Here is a 17,739-nt window from a genome sequence, read left to right on the forward strand (position 1 = left end):
TTCGCGGCAGGAGAAGGAGGAAGCGGGAGCGCGCGCGCGAGAGAGAAAGCGAGCGAGACAGGTGCCAGGGGAGGCGGCGTTTGAGAGGAGGCCCCAGGTGCAACCTGAGACGTCGGGCGCGGCGGGGCTTGGTCTACCTGCGGAACCTGCTGAGCAGCTTGAGCGTCTTCGCGAGGGGAGAAAGGGCGCCGAGGAGCATCGAGGAGAAGGCGCGTCGAAGCAGCGCTCCTCTTTATTACTGTTTTACTATTTGGCCTCCTTTGCCTACCTGCTCCTTCAACTTGCCCAGCGATGGAGCTGCCCCGCGGGACCGTCTACCTGGCGCTGGTGCTGGCGCTCGCCGCCACCGTGAACTGCGGTACGTATCCGTCGAGGAAGGCTCCTTCTCTTTCCCCTTCCTTCTCTGCTGCTCCTTCTTCCTCCGACTATCCGCTCCTCCTGTGAGGGGGCTTAATGGCGCCTTGCCCGGAGAGAGCCCCTTCAGGAGCGAGGCGAGCTACGCCTGCTCGCCACAAAATGGCGCCCCGTCGGGGCGGGGAGGGAAGGGGCGAGGGCGAGGCGCTTCTTCTCACCGGGGCAGAAAGAGCTTCGCTTTGCCTTCCGTGGGTGGCGGGGTGGGTGGGGGCTAGGGGACAGGGGCTGGGGGTGCACCTGGCTGCCCCCCGTCGAGGATCCTGCTGCTTGGGAAAGAGCTCCCTGGAGAGAGAGAGCGAGGGCCTCCGAGGAGAGTTGGGGGTGGCGGCCGGACTCAAGCGCGGTCCTCGGGGGAGTTTTTCTTCAGATTTTGACCCCACTGGAGTGGTAGGTCTACTCACTGAGAGTAGATCCGTCGAAGTCAAGGGACGGATTTGGATCCTCTGAAAGTCTTAACTTAGCTAGGTACAACCCCGCGCCTCGAAGACGTCCCGTCCTGGAAACTTAACTTTTTTTTTTTTTAAATGCTTTCATTTTTTTTTAAAATAATATTTATTAAAGTTTCAAAAGAATTACAAAAATGAAAAAAGAAAAAGAAAACAAGAAATACAAAGTACAAAAAAAAGCAATTAAAAACATTTCAAAGAAAAAAATGCTTTCATTTCAGAACCTAGATTGAGGTTATTCTTTTAAAAAAGGCGTGCTGAGATGTGGGCAGTATGTAGTATTTGTGTCTCAGGTGAAGCAGCGCTTCAATATGGTTATGCCGATATTCACTATAACTTGTCTTGAAGAAATGGGAGGTAAGGCCAACTTGGGCTCAGCAGCTACAGGGTTCCTTTCTTGAATGTCGTCGGAATTTATTTTGTGCCGTCTCTCAAGTTAAGGAATTCCCTGTGCAGAAGAAACTTTCTTCCCCTACCCCCCCCCCCCATCTAAGCGTTGCCAGAGGTACTCTTCTTTCCAGGGACCGTTGCCATTCAGACGTTGGCCCCCCTCCCTTGCCCCCCAGGTTTGCCTCGAAAGAACAGGAATGAGGCTCAGTCTGTGACATCAGAAAGAGGAAGTAGTTTTAAAATACATAGCTGTTGAACTACTAGGTGATGTGCAGAGTTTGGCCTCACCACTAGGTGTAGTGAGGTGGCTGCGGGGGGGGGGGGGCAGGTGAGATGTTTGAGGATAGGACTGTGTTTACTATACAATCTGCCCTGCAACTCCCTACGGTTGTGGCTTATTGGTGTGGTGTTGTACACTGACCCATTGCCAATGCTAGGTCCAGTTGGCCACTATGTAGAATGATGGTGTCATCTTAACCCTTCCTCTCGGACAGTAAAATTTCCTGGAGCAGCCCTGGTGTCGGAACCTTCTAGGGCTGTGATATTAACGGATCAATCACCTGATTGATCGAGAGCCAGTGTGGTGTAGTGGTTAAGAGCGGTAGTCTCGTAATCTGGGGAACCGGGTTCGCTCCTCCACACGCAGCTGCTGGGTGACCTTGGGCCAGTCACACTTCTTTGAAGTCTCTCAGCCCCACTCACCTCACAGAGTGTTTGTTGTGGTGGAGGAAGGGAAAGGAGAATGTTAGCCACTTTGAGACTCCTTAAAGGGAGTGAAAGGCGGGATATCAAATCCAAACTCTTCTTCTTCTGATAAACCAAAGCAGCCTTCTTTTTCCTCTCCTGCTGCTGTGTATTCTATGGGTGACTGAGCTGACGTGTGTAAATAGAAGGCTCATCAGTGTTGGTTATATCTGCTGTCTGATGGGAGTGCCATCAATATGATTGTATTGTACAGTTTACAAGCCCATGGGGTTAAATGGGCTGCAAGGAGCTGTTGCAGCCATTGCTGGGCACCTCTTCCATCAGGAAGAGAAGAGCCTTCATTGTTATAGTTGTAAGAGCCCTGGAAAGAACAGGCTAGTAACTTTTGCTTTCCTTTTTAATCTGTGTCAGCTCCTATGTGACTCCTGTTGGTAAATGGAAGTCCATCCCTGAGGCCTTGAGCTGTTTTCAGATTTCACATTTCCTGGTAGCAGAAATAAAGCAGAGCAGAGATGTGACTGGCTCCTTTCTGCAATTGAGACTACACCCAGGGCTAGGGGAGGTGCCTGAGAGCAAATCTGGTCTTCTACTAGAGGATAGACAATAGTTGTAAAATTTCTCTTGAAAATGCCCATGTGTTGTGACTCTTGCGGAAGGAGTGTTTCTTAGTATGTCCCAAGTAGGTTTCTTTTATATAACCATCTGTCACCAATTTTCAAAGCCTCGCTTAAAATTTGAATATTGGTAGCATGAATTATTAAAAATATAGCATCTCATGTGTAGCTAGTAGAGCATCTCACACTTTATTTTTTAAAAAATAGGCAGTAGATATTTCCTTCCTGGAGAGAGAACCAAATCCTTTAAATGCGTGTATTCAAATTATTCAACACGCAAGTCTTAAAATTTTTTTTTAGATTAGTGACTTCCTCCACTGAGTTCTTGAATCTTTTTTTCTTTAGACTTTGAGAGGAAGCTGCCTTATACAGAATCAAGCCATTGAGGCATTCAGCTCTGACTGGCAGCAGATCTCCAGAGTTTCAGATGGGACATTCCCAGCCCTCTCTGGAGATGCCAGGAATTGAACCTGGGATATTTTACATCCAAAGCACATGCTCTGCCACTGAGCTATAACCCTTTCCAGTGGAAATTGCAGTCATAGAATTGTAGAGTTGGAAGGGTCACCCAACTCCTTGCAATGCAGGAATCTCAAATAAAGCATCCATGACAGATGACCATCAACCACTGCTTAAAAACATTCAAGGGTGTCTATTCCACTGTCGAACAGCTCTGTCAGAAAGTTCTTCCTGGTGTTTAGTCGGAATCTCATTTCTTGTAACTTGTATCCATTGGTTCAGTTTCTACCCTCCAGAGCAGGAGAAAACAAGCTTGTTCCCTCTTCCATGAGGCAGCTCTTGAGATATTTGAAGATGGCTATCATATCTCCTCTCAGTCTCCTCTTTCCCAGGCTAAACATAGCCAGCTCCTTCAAGTGCTCCTCATAAGGCTTAGTTTCCAGACCCTTGATCATCTTGGTTGACCTTCTCTGCACATGTTCCAGCTTGTTAACGTCCTTCTTAAACTGTGGTGCCCAGAACTGGACCCAGTACAGTGGTGCCTCGCAAGACGAAATTAATCCGTTCCGTGAGGCTCTTCGTATAGCGGTTTTTTCGTCTTGCGAAGCAAGCCCATTGACAGCTTAGCGGATTAGCGCTATTAGCGGTTTAGCGGCTTTTAGCGAATCAGCTGATAAGCGGCTTAGCGGCTTAGGAAAAGGGGGCAAAACCCACAGGAACTCGCAAGACATTTCGTCTTGCGAAGCAAGCCCATAGGGAAATTCGTTTTGCGAAGCGCCTCCAAAACGGAAAACCCTTTCGTCTAGCGGGTTTTCCGTCTTGCGAGGCGTTCGTCTTGCGGGGCACCACTGTATTTCAAGTGTGGTCTGACTAAGGCAGAATAGAGTGATACTGTGACTTCCCTTGATCTGGACACTATACTTCTGTTGTTGCAGCCTAGAATAGCATTAGCTGTTATGTTCCTGCATCACACTGTTGACTCAGGTTAAGCTTGTGGTCCACCAAGACCTCTAGATCCTTTTCACATGTACTGCTAGTAACCCAGGTGCCCCCCATCCTATATCGTTGCACCTGGTTCTTCCTGCCTAGGTGCAGAACCTAACATTTGTCCCTATTGAAATTCATTTTGTTAGTTTGCGTCCAGTTCTCCAATCTGTTAAGGTCATTTTGAATTCCAATTCTGTCTTCTGCGGCATTAGGTACCCCTCCCAGTTTGGTGTCATCTGCAAATTTTTATGAGCGTCCCCTCAATTCCTTTATCCAAATCATTTATAAAGACACTGAACAACAGGCCCAGGACAGAACCCTGTGGTACCCCACTTGCCTCTTTTTTCCAGGATGACAAGAAGCCATTAATGAGTACTCTTTGGGTTTAGTCAGTCAACCAGCTACAAATCCACCTAACGATTACCTCTCTCATTCCACATTTTACCAGCTTCCTCGCAATAATATCATGGGGGACTTTGTCAAAAGCTTACTGAAATCAAGATACACTATGTCCACAGCATTTCCCTGATCCACCAAGTTTGTAATTCCATTAAAAAAAGAAAGAAATCAGATTGGTCTGGCATGACTTATTTTTGAGAAGCCCATGCTGGGTCTTGGTAATCACAGCATCCTTTTCTGAATGCTCACAGACCAACTATTGAATTATCTGTTTTAGGACATTCCCTGGTATCTATGTCAAGCTCATTGATCAGTAGTTACCTGGGTCTTCGTTTCCCCCCTTTTTGAGGATGGGGATGACATCTTCAAAAGCAGAAGACTCCTGCTTTTGCTACTCCTATCTAGCCAGTGGGAGCAACACATTGTAATTTCTTAGTTATTTCCAAACCAGGGTGGATTTGATTTAAATGAAATTGATTTAAATCACAATTTAAATCACTTGATTTAAGTAATTTTTAATTTAAGTAATTAAGTAATTTAAGTAAGACTTGATTTAAATCTTTTTTTATAGAAAGACAATCTTGCTGGTATAATCTTAATATTTACAACCAGATGAAGGTTTAATTTTTTGAATAATAAACTTTCAAGGTAGTTTTTACAGTTATATAAAAAAATTACTGATTTGGTTATTCTACTTGAAATACATAGAAAGATAATTATGAAATTATTGTGAGGTTTAATAAGTTAACTATTTATATTTGGACAACTTTTCGGCTGTACTTTGTTGGAAGGAGAAAAATAATCATTTCCTTAATAACAATTTTAACAATTTATTTAACTAAAACAATAACATTATAGCATATGTATCCATGTTTGCAAACTGATGTGTTTAGAGACTTGATTGTTTGGACAATGTCAGGTGAACCCTGGGAAGAAGGGTCTGGAACCAGTGAACTCTTATTAGTTGACTGGCAAGCACTTCAAGGTCTCGCCAAGGACTTACAGATCCCAGTTACTATTTCCACCACTACCCCTTTGGATTTGCTTCTACATTCAGGTGCCTATTCTGTACAGTTAGGTGTTAGTGCAGTTGTTGGAACCCAGTGGGATTGGGAAGAGGTTGCTAGCCTTGAAGTGCCTTCAGCACTTGCCTCAAGTCTGAGTTACACAGGCATGCAACTGACTCGCACAATTATTACAGAAATATCCCAAGACTTGTGGAGTATTCTGCTCACAAGGTTACACTTTCATTTTTACTGCTTCACACTTGGGCAGATCTATTCCACTCCAAACAATCTGTTCATCGAACCTCTTGGAACTTAGCATTTAAGAGGTATGGGGTTGATTCTGTGTATATAAATTTGCAAAGGAACAATGGGATTAAGGTTTTTTTCCTTAACTTAAATATAAATCTATCTTTAGAAAGATTTTTACTCCAAGAGCATTTTATTTATAAAAAATTCAATTTAAATAAAAAAAGCCCATTTTAAAAAATCATTACTTTTTATCCACCCTGATCCAAACTAGAGATTGTGGTTTGTTCTTGATGTTGTTTGAGCAAAACAAAACTCATCTCTGGTTTGGATGTAGCATTGTTTGTTCCTGCTTGCTAGAAGGGAATAGTAAAGCAGGAGTCTACTGTGTTACGGTAAACAGTAAATACTCTGATATGCAACCTGTACTGTTTTGATAACATTATTACAATGCACCAGAAGGAAGTAATTTCAGAAATATTACATAAACACAAGACACTTTTGGAATGGGCCTCTTTTTAAGTTGAAATTCAGTACCCTTGAATTAAACCATTTCTTCTTAAAATGATAACTTCATCTGAGCTTTGATTTCTGGTGTCAGTTGTTGGCTTTTTCTTGAGTGCTCGGAGATCTACAGAGAGAGAGACTTTCTTCCTCCCTCAGAAGTGAAGACATTTACTTGCCTATTTGGTGCATGGTACCTGACTGGTTTCCTTCCTAACTGATACATTTAATTATTACAGGTTGCCCATGCCTGAACAACAAGCACACAGCAAACTGTACTTTAGCCGGCAATACATGCAGATGCACAAGTTTTGGGTCCAATGTCACAGTGGACTGTGGAACATGTGAGTACAACAACTCCTGGATAACTTGCTTCAGTTTCAAATATGAGCTGGGAAGCCCTAGCGTTCCAGTATAATCAGACATTTGAAACTGAAATGGTAACTTTAAACGTGGTTCTTTGCGATCTTATTTTCAGTGTCTTCAAAATGCCTGCTGATGAAAGCAGAAATATACCGCACAAAGACTGGCAGAACGAATAGACCACAACATGCTATTAGAGACAATGATGGCATTTATGATCCAGAATGTGATGACAATGGTAACTTCAAAGCTAAGCAGTGCAATGGTACAGACACTTGCTGGTGTGTGAACTCAGCTGGAGTACGAAGAACTGACAAGGGGGGTAAAGACATTAAATGCGATGAAGTAGTAAGGACAAGGTAAGCCTCCAATGAAACTGCAGGTACCTTGAAATATAAATATTTGGTGCCAGGCAAATATATAAACATGCAGGTACAAAACATTAATGTTTTATGTCACAGGTGGGCAACCAGCAAGCAACATATGTCCCTCAGCAGTACTCTCTGCATTTTGCCATGGCTCACTCACTTCCTGTGTTGCCAAGCTGATCAGCAATCAGTGCAGAAATAGATTTCCCCTGCATTGAGAGCAGGGTGGGAGTGTGGTTTAATTTCTTCCCTGCACTACAAGGCACTCCTAATGCAGCCAATATCACTGTCCCCACACTGCTAATAGTAACCTAAGGCACTTGGTCTACTTCAGAGCATGGGGATTAAAGTGAATATACAGCCCTGTGCACTGCCTGCCACACAATTTGCCCAGTAGTATGTGTCTCCAAATGTCTAGCCCTGCAGATGTGGCTCTAGGAGTGGGGGTGTTTGAGGTTGCCCACTCCTTATATTGTCAAGTTTGTTCCCACTGTAATTTTACAAATAAAAGACTATTTGAAATCCTATTTCTTAAGCTTGTATTTAATGTGTGGAATCGGCCAGCTAAATTCCTGAGGGCAATACTTTATTTTTTAGCTGGATTTCGATGGAAATGAAGCACTCTGGGACAGAAACTGATTTGGACAAACCTAGCCTTGAGAGGTATGTCTTTAGTCTGTTTGAAGTAATTAGGATTGCAAAACATACAATTTCTAGGGATGGGGATGTTCTTCAGAATGTAGTTCAAAAGGAAGTGATTTGTATACTAATGCAGTGTTAACTTCCTCCAAAGCCATTGTTCTTGCTATACTGCATCTACACTTGGCTTGTTTAACTGATGTTGGTAGCAAAATATAAGTGGGCTGGTTTAAGCCAGCTTTGCCTCTGTTTCTGCTAGTGCCAAGTATGGGGAAAGGTGTAAATACAGTTGCAGAAGTTGTAGTTGACAGGAAGGAACCAATAGAAGTTGCTGATGTGTCCCTTAGGGGTTAATGAAAAGATGTTAGATTGTTGTTAGAGGATGACACAAGATTCAATTCTAAATCACATGTTCAAGTACTAACAGTTTCTAATTCTTGTCTTTGTAGTGAAATCAGAAATGAACTTTCTCGGCGTTACAAATTGAATAAAAATCACATAACTGCTACGGTATGAACAGCAATTTTTGCAGATTTTCTGTCATATTTGGATTCCTACAGACAATTTTGTGCTAGTATTCACATACAGTTATACCTTGGGTTACAGATGCTTCAGGTTACGTTTTTTTGGGTTGCGGACTGCTGAAACCTGGAAGTACTGGAACGGGTTACTTCTGAGTTTTGGCGGTCGCGCATGTGCAGAAGCGCTAAATTGTGCTTTGGCAGACACGCCAAATTGCAACCTGCGTGTGCGCAGATGCGCTGCTGCGGTTTGTGGACGCTGCGGGTTGTGAACGCGCATCCCGCATGGATCACGTTCGCAACCCGAGCGTCCACTGTATTTCTAAAAATGGCCTTTAAACTTTCAAGATAGAGGAGATATACTTGAACCCCGATGTTAAATATTTAATTTTACTATATAAAGGACTTTCTGTTGTAAGTATTTTATATTAATTTAAAAAGCCCAGCTAAAAGCAAAATATACTGAAGGGAAAACATAAAAGAATCGAGAAGGTTCAAGAGGGAGTCCCCCAGAATTCCCAAGAACAAGTTTTAAGAATGGAACGTATTAGGCTTCACAAAAAATGTGCCTCTTTATAGCTTCCACCTTTAATTCCATAGCCTGCTAATTCAAGACGTTTTGTCAGTGTTCGTATCATACAGCTGTGATATTTGAACTGTTATATTAATCTCTTTTAATAAAAGTTCTTGAAACAAACAAACCACTTGTCTTAAAGTGTATGTTTTATATATTCTGTAAGCTGCCCAGAGTGACCGGGGAAACCCAGCCAATTGGGCAGGGTGAAAATAATAAAATTATTAATATTTATTATTATTATTACTATAGTACTATTCAAAAAGAACATGATTTTTAAACTCCAAGAGATTTCTAAAAACCTAACAAAGTCACATTCTGTTCATATATTTATTTATTGGTTATGTGGATCTAATTGCTGTGTTTTCTTCATCCCAGTATGAAAAGCCTTTCGTTTTTATCGAACTGAAACAAAATGCTTCAGAGAAATCTGCCACAGATGTAGATATAGTTGATGTGGCGTATTATTTTGAAAAAGATGTAAGTATACCAGTCCTTTTGTTCAAGGTAGAATAGAATGGTTTGTGTAAACTCAGTGCTTTACAGGCAACGACTGATTTACGCTTGTCCAGTTTATATGCAGTTGGGCACATGGGCAGTGTGGTGACCCGTAAGTGACCAGAAAAGGGGGCGGAACAGGGTGGGGACGTAATAGGCTTGTGCGCGCTCCACCAATGTGCATGGGGATCAGAAATGTAACCCCACACCAATCAGTAGTTGCCTGTATTTCAGTGATTGGATATTGCTTGGACTGCTTACTCCAAAAGTGAGTAACTAGTGCTTTTACTCTTTCAGATCAAAGGGGACCCTGTGATTATAGGATCAAGTCTTACCCTTGACAGTTCAACAGGACCTCTTCAATCTAATGATGTTATAATCTACTATATTGATGACAAGGCACCAGAGTTCACAATGCAAAATTTGAATCCTGGAATTATTGCTGTAATTGTGATTATAATACTGGCCATAGTTGCTGGTATTCTTGTACTGGTATGTTTTTCTAACTTTATAAGATACTTTAACCCCATTCTTCAGGTTAAAAATGTTCCAGAGTTGGGTAATAAGGCAACAGTCACAGTAGCAGCAGATATAAAATAGCCAGTTATAATATAATGGAACTTGGTATCTGAAGTCTCTATTTCAGCAGAGACTTGTACCAGATGAACCTCCTTGGGCGAGTATTCTGAAGGTTGGGGGACCTGAAGGGCCTCCTGGGAGGATCTTTAAGGTTGAATAACTTCATGTATTATGTCCGAGGTAGTAGTATTTTATGTGGAAATAGCTATTCACTCCTGAATAGGATAAGAATAAGCGAGGTAAATACTTGACCGTCATGCATGCTATAGGCTGAATTTAGGTAATAGGAAGCTATCATAGTGAGAACAAATGCCCAGTTTGTTAAAGAAGTGGCATGCAAACTTTTCGGAGACCATTTTGTAAGTCTCTGTAACGGGCAGACACTGGTGTGGGTGGCTGCTGCTGTGAAATATGCTCATTCCAGTCCAGTTTTCATACCTTGGTCCAAATTACAGAAATAAATGGAAAAAGGTGCTTATACAGAGTTTGGATCACTGGATCATTATTCTCACAATTGACTATATTGATTGACAGTGGCTCTCCGGGCTTTCATTCCAGGGGTCTTACCCCGTCCTACCTGGACATGCCAGAGGCTAAAGCTTCAACCTTCTGTATGCAGTACATGTGCTCTACCACTGAGCTACTCTGCTTCCCACAGTGACCTGGCTTGCAGTGATAAAAATAAATAAATTCTTATAGTAGATGAGACTTGGTCCTGTGTGCGCATGAACCAAGCCCACCCATGAGACAGGGCGCAGCACCTCCCTCAGACAGCAGAATCACAATGGCTGCTTATAGATCCACTCATCTTTCCTGCCCCACTTGTGAAACACCTGAGTTTGATGAGAAGCTGGAGCATTCTGGTGGGACACTGTGGCGGGGTGTGGGGCAGGAAGTGGCAATTCCTATTTTGTCTTAGGTGGTGAAACGGGCTGGGCCGCCCCTGCTTGCAGGTCTCATAAGCAACATGGACCTGACTGGCCAGAAGGTTTTATCGTTTAGGGGACCTCAGTGAATGGGACCTGGGAAGTCGTGGATGTTGCATGAGTGTTCTGTGGATCCTTGAACTGCTAAGCTTTGCAAAAACTTGGTGTCACCTGTTGCTCTCCCTGCAGGTCTTTACTAGAAGAAAGAAGGGGAAATATGAAAAAGCTGAGGTGAGTTTTAAAAAATCAAAATCAAAGGAACTGTTAAGAATTTAAACAATGGCATAGAACGGTACTATAAAAATTCCTCTGAGCTTGTAACATCTGTGGTGCATATTTTACAGCTTATTCTAGCTTCTCGTGGTTCTTTTTTTTTAATTTTCAAAATTGTTTTTAATGTTGTATGTAAAATTGTTTTGACCTGCCCTTTGACCTTAGTGTGAAGAGTGAATAATAAAACAAAATAATAATGAAAACTATAATCTAGCAAGAAAGTGAACAGGAACAATTCTCAGGTTCTTACAGTATCTATTTGCTTAACTTGCCATGCAATAAGTTGCTGAAAGGTTCATATGCCATGTTTGTAACAAGTATGGCCAACATTCTGTGTGTGAGAGAGGGAATGTGTTTTGACATCTAACAGTTTGGGGAGTCACTTAAATGCTGCACACAGGAAATACTATTTTCTAGAGAGCTTAGGATCTGATACATACATTGGCCCAGGGAAGAGGTTTTTTATGTAGTAAAAACAAAACTGCAAATTACAGCTTTCTGGATTCTTCTGTAGACAAATTCAGCCAAAAAGCTGAACATATGATATTATTGGGGGCAGGGGGAGTTACATTTAGCAAAAATTAGTTTCTATGCTGGAGACTGGTGTCCATTCTATTGGTAATATTAATAGATGAACATGTTCTAAAGGCATCAAAACTGAAAAGGAATAAAACTCTTTTTTTTGTGTCTTCAGGTAAAGGAAATGAACGAAATGCACAGAGAACTAAACTCGTAATTGCTGTAACACGAAATAAGGATAAACATGGCAAAAGCATGTAAACTGAAGATTACCTGTAGAGACTTTTTTTGTTTAAATACTTCCTTATAGTTTAATAAAAGGATTACTTCAAATTTTGACACTAGACTAAATTTTGCTGGGCTGTAATCCATTTTTAAAACGTTTTTACTAGTTGGGCAAGATGAATGTCCTTTCTTTGTGTAAAATTACTGATGCCTTTTTCTTGGATGTATGTTAAATAACTGTTTTGTATAAACTTTGAGGTGTCTAGTAAGTTACTAAATGAATTTGGCCACCTTGCATCTCTTGCAGATCATGGAATATAGTGTGTGTGGTTTTTTTTTAATGCTTGTAAATATTTTCCTTCAAATTTGCTCCTTTTTTTTACAAGTAATTTTAATAAATTCTGAAAATCTTTTCGGCTTTTCTGTGGTATTTCTAAGAATGACTTAATGGAACACTTCCCGATATCTTCATTCTAGTTTTATAGACAGATAACTCTAATTAGATTAGCATTTAGGAAAAAGGCATTTTGATATAATAGAATTGTAGAGTTGGAAGAGAGCCCAAGGGTCATTTAGTCCAACCCCCTGCAATACAGGAATCTCAGCTAGGTCATCCATGACAGATGGCCATCAACCTCTACTTAAAAACCTCTGGTGAAGGAGACCGCCATTTCCCGAGGGAGTCTATTCCACTGTCGGAAGAGCTCTTGCTGTCAAAAAGTTATTTCTGATATTGATCGGAATCTCCTTTTTTTGTAACTTGAATCCATTGGTTCAGGTGCCATGCCACTTACTTGGCAGTAACTTCTATTGAACAGAGAATGTTTGAGTAAACAGGTATAGGACTGGGCTGCAGGGAGGAAAATCTGCAGAGTAACAGAAGTGCCAAGAAGTACTTGGCTGGAGGACAGCAGAGCTATCATTTGGTGCACATTTTCCTTAGGAATAAATTCCACTGAAGACTGCATGCCTAGCATTTATTAATTTTAGATACCGGTAGTTATGTTCCCACCTTTTGCTGTACCTGCCTAAAAGGGAACCTTTGGCCCTCTAGATGTTCCTGAACTGCAGCTCGTCATTCTCCCTTGCCATTGGCCATTCTTGCTGTAGCTGATGGGAGTTGTAGTTGAGCAATATCTGGGGGAAGAAATATTTCTCCCTCCATCTGAAGTGTGGTATGGCAAGTTATCTTCAACCTTTTCTGACTCTGGACTCACTTTTCACCCAAACGTAAACCTGAGGCCCCATTTTTTTTAAATTAATATTTTTTATTATTTATTTAAAAGAATTTTTAATATACATATATTACAAATATACAAACATGCAATTCATACAATCCTTAAAAGTGTTCAAACATACCTACACTCAATCGCACGAATAATTCATTTTCCCATCACCATCCACCACCCCTCACCCACCTTTGTGTTTGACTTCCAATCTACTCAATTGCCATTTCTTTCCACTTCTATTACTTTTTTTTCACACACCTTTAACCTAATTTCATACTTCTTTTTCTGTTACACATTGTTATCCATCTTATTTAGTATTTCAGTATTTGAAACGGAACTTGTTCATTCTAATAGTTCTGATTTTTCGATATGGTTTTGCAAGTATCTTTTAAACACCTTCCAGTCCCTGTCAATCTTCTCTTTTGAGATCCTTCCAATTTCTCCCATTGTTTTGGATATATTGTAGTACTCCAATAATTTGGCAAGCCACTCTATTTTTGTCGGTACAATACCGCTTTTCCAATTTTTCGCAATCAATAGCCTTGCGGCTACTGTTGCGTATAAATATAAGGTCTTGTCTTCTTCCTTTAGGCTTCCTGGTACTATTCCCAATAGAAAACCTTCTGGTGTTTTCCTAAATGAATATCTGAACATTTTTTTCATTTCGTTATAAATTATTTCCCAAAACTGTTTGATGTTTAAACACTGGAAAAGGGACTATGATACATATTTGGTGGAATTGTTTAAACCTGAGGACCCATTTTTAACCACTTACAATATATTTGCATGGTGGTACTGCTGCTGTTGTGACCCACTTTGGATCAGGCCATGGGCACCAGTTGAAGATCAATGTATTATGGGGCCTGCTATACTAGCTTGATGAAGGTACATGCATACAAAGGCCGTAAAAAAGACACATTCCATGCTAGGGATCATTAGGAAAGGAGCTGAAAATAAAAGTGCCAGTATCACAATGCCATTATATAAATCTATGGTGCAATCACATTTGGAGTACTGTGTATGGTTCTTGTGACCTCGCCTCAAAAATAATATTGTAGAGTTGGAAAGGGGGCAGAAACTGAAAATGGAATTTCTGGACTGTGGAAAACATCAGGGAAAAATATTTCATACAGAACTAAGAAAGCAAAAGTTGAACAGACCAGTGGTTGTGAAAGTAAATGAAAATTATGTGAAGGATTAACATTGGAATAGCTTATTGATTAAGAAATGTAATGTGATATTAGATGATTAGCACTTTGCGAAAATCAGAACATGGGAAGTCACCCAAAGATAACAAATTTGGCATTTATATTTGGCTTTTTTACTGTATTGCAATTTGGAATGTTTTAATGTGGTTCAATGGATTATTAAATTGGAAAACTTAATAAATATTATATATTTTTAAAAAACAGAAAAGGGGCAGTGGTGGGCAGATTCAAGGACAAAGAAGAAAATAATTCAGTGTGGTATAGTATAAAAACATTTGTGAAATACACATGGGTATCTTCAAAATGAGAAGAGGAACATCAGGTGATACTGAGGACAATCCCAGTTGTGTTTTTCAGTGCATTTTTTTCCTGAAAGTGCAGCCTGGAGAAAAAAAAGTTTGAGAACCATTGGTATATAAACATGACAAGGAAAAAGTGGGTACTTTTATGCTTATTCTCCCTATCTCATTCCTCCTGGAAATCCAGTGCAGCTGAATGTTGGAAGATTCAATGTAAAAGAAAGTCAAGACTATGGAACTTCCTCCCACAAGGATGGCCACCAACTTGGATGGCTTTAAAATAGCATAAGGCAAACTCAAGGAGGAGGGGGCTACCAAAAGCTACTAGCCATAACGCCTATATGCTCTGCCTCCACAAGCAGCAACACTTCTGAGCAACAGTTGCTAAATGCCACGGGGGGGGGGGGGAGGGTCTCTTGGGCTCATGCTCTGCTCCCTGGTTTTCTTTTTTTAAAAAAATATTTTTATTAAAGTTTCAAAAAAATTTACAAGAATAAGAAAAAGCAAAAAAAGCAAAAAATACAAAATACAGAAAAATAAAAACAAAAACAAATCATCCTTTCTATGTCTTGTCTTTCATTTACTTGTTTCCCTGACCACCTCACACCTCCCTTTTTTGTATTCTAGTTCAATTAATTATTTCAGCAAATCCTTTCCATTTTTGTTTTTATCTTAATAATTTATCTTAATATATTATAACTTTACATTCTCACCTAATAACAATCCATTTTTACCTACTACTTTATAACATTACTGCTAAAACCACATAACTTCATTCCATCATCCTTCTAACATTCCTTAATTTTACAATGTTTCTGTAGATAGTCTTTAAATTTCTTCCAATCCTCTTCTACCGACTCTTCTCCCAGGTCTCGGATTCTGCCAGTCATTTCCGCCAGTTCCATATAGTCCATCACCTTCATCTGCCATTCTTCCCGGGTGGGTAGATCTTGTGTCTTCTGCTCCCTGGTTTTCCCCACAGGTATCTGGCTGCCCCTTTGAGAGCAGGATGCTGGACTACCTGGGTCATTGTTTTGATCCAGCAGGGCACTTCTTTTTATATTTTTAACTAAGCACATTTAGCAGCGCAGTCCTATGCCTGTCTGTTCAGAAGCCAGTCCCACAAGTTCAGCGGGGATTGCTGGAGGTACGATAGACAAGGACCACTAAGCAGTGATGCCCGCAGAGCTCAGCAGGGCTGGACTTCCGAGTAAACACAGCAGGTGGGGGCGGAGCATGGCTAAGACCAGGGGTAGGCAACCTAAGGGCCGGGGACCAGATGCAGCCCAATCGCCTTCTCATTCTGGCCTGTGGACGGTCCAGGCAGTGGCGTAGCGTGTGTTGTCAGCACCCGGGGCAAGGCAAGTAATTTGCGCGCCCTAACCCGCACGCCTGGCACCCTCCCCTCCACAGTGGGCGGCGACCAGGCGGCTCGGATCGGATTCGCACAGCAGTGAGAGAGAGTGAGCCAGGTAGGGGCAGAGTGCTGCGAGTGCGAGCGCCCCCCCGATGTTGCGCCCGGCCCCCCCTGCACCCCCCACGTTACGCCACTGGGTTCAGAAATCAACGAGTTTTTGTTGTTGTTTAGTCGTTTAGTCGCGTCCGACTCTTCGTGACCCCATGGACCAGAGCACGCCAGGCACTCCTGTCTTCCACTGCCTCCCGCAGTTTGTCAAACTCATGCTGGTAGCTTCGAGAACACTGTCCAACCATCTCGTCCTCTGTCGTCCCCTTCTCCTTGTGCCCTCCATCTTTCCCAACATCAGGGTCTTTTCCAGGGAGTCTTCTCTTCTCATGAGGTGGCCAAAGTATTGGAATCTCAGCTTCAGGATCTGTCCTTCCAGTGAGCACTCAGGGCTGATTTCCTTCAGAATGGAGAGGTTTGATCTTCTTGCAGTCCATGGGACTCTCAAGAGTCTCCTCCAGCACCAGAATTCAAAAGCATCCATTCTTTGGCGATCAGCCTTCTTTATGGTCCAGCTCTCACTGCCATACATCACTACTGGGAAAACCATAGCTTTTTACATGAGTAGATTGTGTGCTTTTATTTAAAATGCATCTCTGGGTTATTTGTGGGGCTCATAAATTCGTTCACCCCCACCCCCAAAAAAATATAGCCCAGCCCACCACATGGTCTGAGGGACGGTGGACTGGCCCACGGCTGAGAAAGGTTGCTGACCCCTGGCTAAGACCCTCATTCATTCATTCATTCATTCATTCATTCATTCATTCGAGAGAGAGAGAGAGAGAGAGGAAGGCGAGCCCAAAAGCCTGCCCACCATTTCCAGAGCATGCGCAAAACGGGCCCTGAAAAATCTCACTCGCCGCGGCGCGCGCATCCGTTGCCATGACAATCCGGCAAGGGCTCGTGCGGGCTCCGAGGAGCACGTGACTCGCTACGGCGGCCGAGAGGGCGGCGTGGCAGTCGGCGTCTGAGGAGGCGCGACCAGTAAGCGGGGCGGTTTCTTTTTTTTTCGGTTGGCGGGAGATTCCGGCAGCATGGCGTCCGACTTCAACGCGGCCTTGGCGGTCTCGGTGGACATCGCCGTCGGCGGCTCCCCCTCGACTTCGGCGCGCGAGGCGTGCTGGCCCGACGGGGCGAATGCCGAGAGCGGCTTCGTGCGCGCCATCCTGGCGCTGCCGGAGAAGCCGGACACCACCGTGCGCTTCTTCGAGCGCGGCGACTACTATACGGTGCATGGAAGGGACGCGCTGCTGGCCGCCGCCGACGTCTTCAAGACGCGGACGGTCATTCGGATGCTGGCGCAAGGTAAGGGCGCCGGCGGGAGGGAGGGAGGGAGGGAGAGCTGGGTACCGAGGCGGCCGGCTCTCGGAAGGGAAATAGAAATTACATTTATATTCTGCCTTTCCTTCAAGAAGCTCAAAGTAGCCCTCATGATTTCCCCACCTCCTTTTACCTTCCCAACAGCCCAGTCAAGTAGCTTAGGCTCAGAGACAGTGACTGGCCCAAAGTCACTGAGCTCCAAGGCTGAAGGTAAAGTTGAACCCAAGTACCGCCCCCAACCCCCCCCCCGCTCGGCTTAGTCCAATGCTCTAACCATTATACCACGTACTTGCTTTTTCTTTTTTTAAAAAATAATATTTTTATTAAAGTTTTGCAGAAAGACACATAGATGCATACAACAAAGAAACAGAAAACAATCATAATCAAAAATACAAAAAAATACAGAAAAGAGAAAATACATCAAAGAAGATACTAAGAAACCTAAAAAATAAAGAAAACAAAACAAAAAAGAAATCCAATTTTTAACTTCATACTTATTTAACCCTCTTTCTTGATTTCCTCACACCTCCCTTTTTTGTGTTCCCCTTTACCCAATCAAATT

General features: G+C 42.5%; 2 protein-coding genes and 1 long non-coding RNA gene across 3 annotated transcripts in view; 2 read left to right on the forward strand and 1 right to left on the reverse strand.

Moving 5' to 3' along the window:
- Positions 1-146: 146 nt before the first annotated feature.
- Positions 147-12,068, forward strand: EPCAM (epithelial cell adhesion molecule). The gene is made up of 9 exons (XM_081854979.1): positions 147-358; positions 6,411-6,515; positions 6,650-6,893; positions 7,500-7,565; positions 7,991-8,051; positions 9,015-9,116; positions 9,432-9,626; positions 10,829-10,870; positions 11,607-12,068. Exons 1-9 carry the CDS (start codon positions 292-294, stop codon positions 11,646-11,648), a joined length of 924 nt encoding a protein of 307 aa, XP_081711105.1. The 5' UTR covers positions 147-291; the 3' UTR covers positions 11,649-12,068.
- On the reverse strand, positions 11,715-14,196 carry LOC309338092. Its single transcript, XR_014154694.1, has 2 exons — positions 13,635-14,196; positions 11,715-12,892 (listed from the first exon to the last, which is right to left on the reverse strand). It is a non-coding gene; the product is annotated as an uncharacterized lncRNA (long non-coding RNA).
- A 2,611-nt stretch (positions 14,197-16,807) lies between these two features.
- MSH2 (mutS homolog 2) overlaps positions 16,808-17,739 on the forward strand; it is a 53,525-nt gene continuing 52,593 nt past the window's right edge. Inside the window, exon 1 of the mRNA XM_081854594.1 lies at positions 16,808-17,162. Within this exon, the coding sequence (XP_081710720.1) occupies positions 16,892-17,162 (271 nt within the window). The 5' untranslated portion in view covers positions 16,808-16,891. The remainder of the gene's footprint in view (positions 17,163-17,739) is intronic.

This window comes from Podarcis erhardii, assembly GCF_964252035.2.
Source record: "Podarcis erhardii genome assembly, chromosome: 3".
Classification (NCBI taxonomy): Eukaryota; Metazoa; Chordata; class Lepidosauria; order Squamata; family Lacertidae; genus Podarcis; species Podarcis erhardii.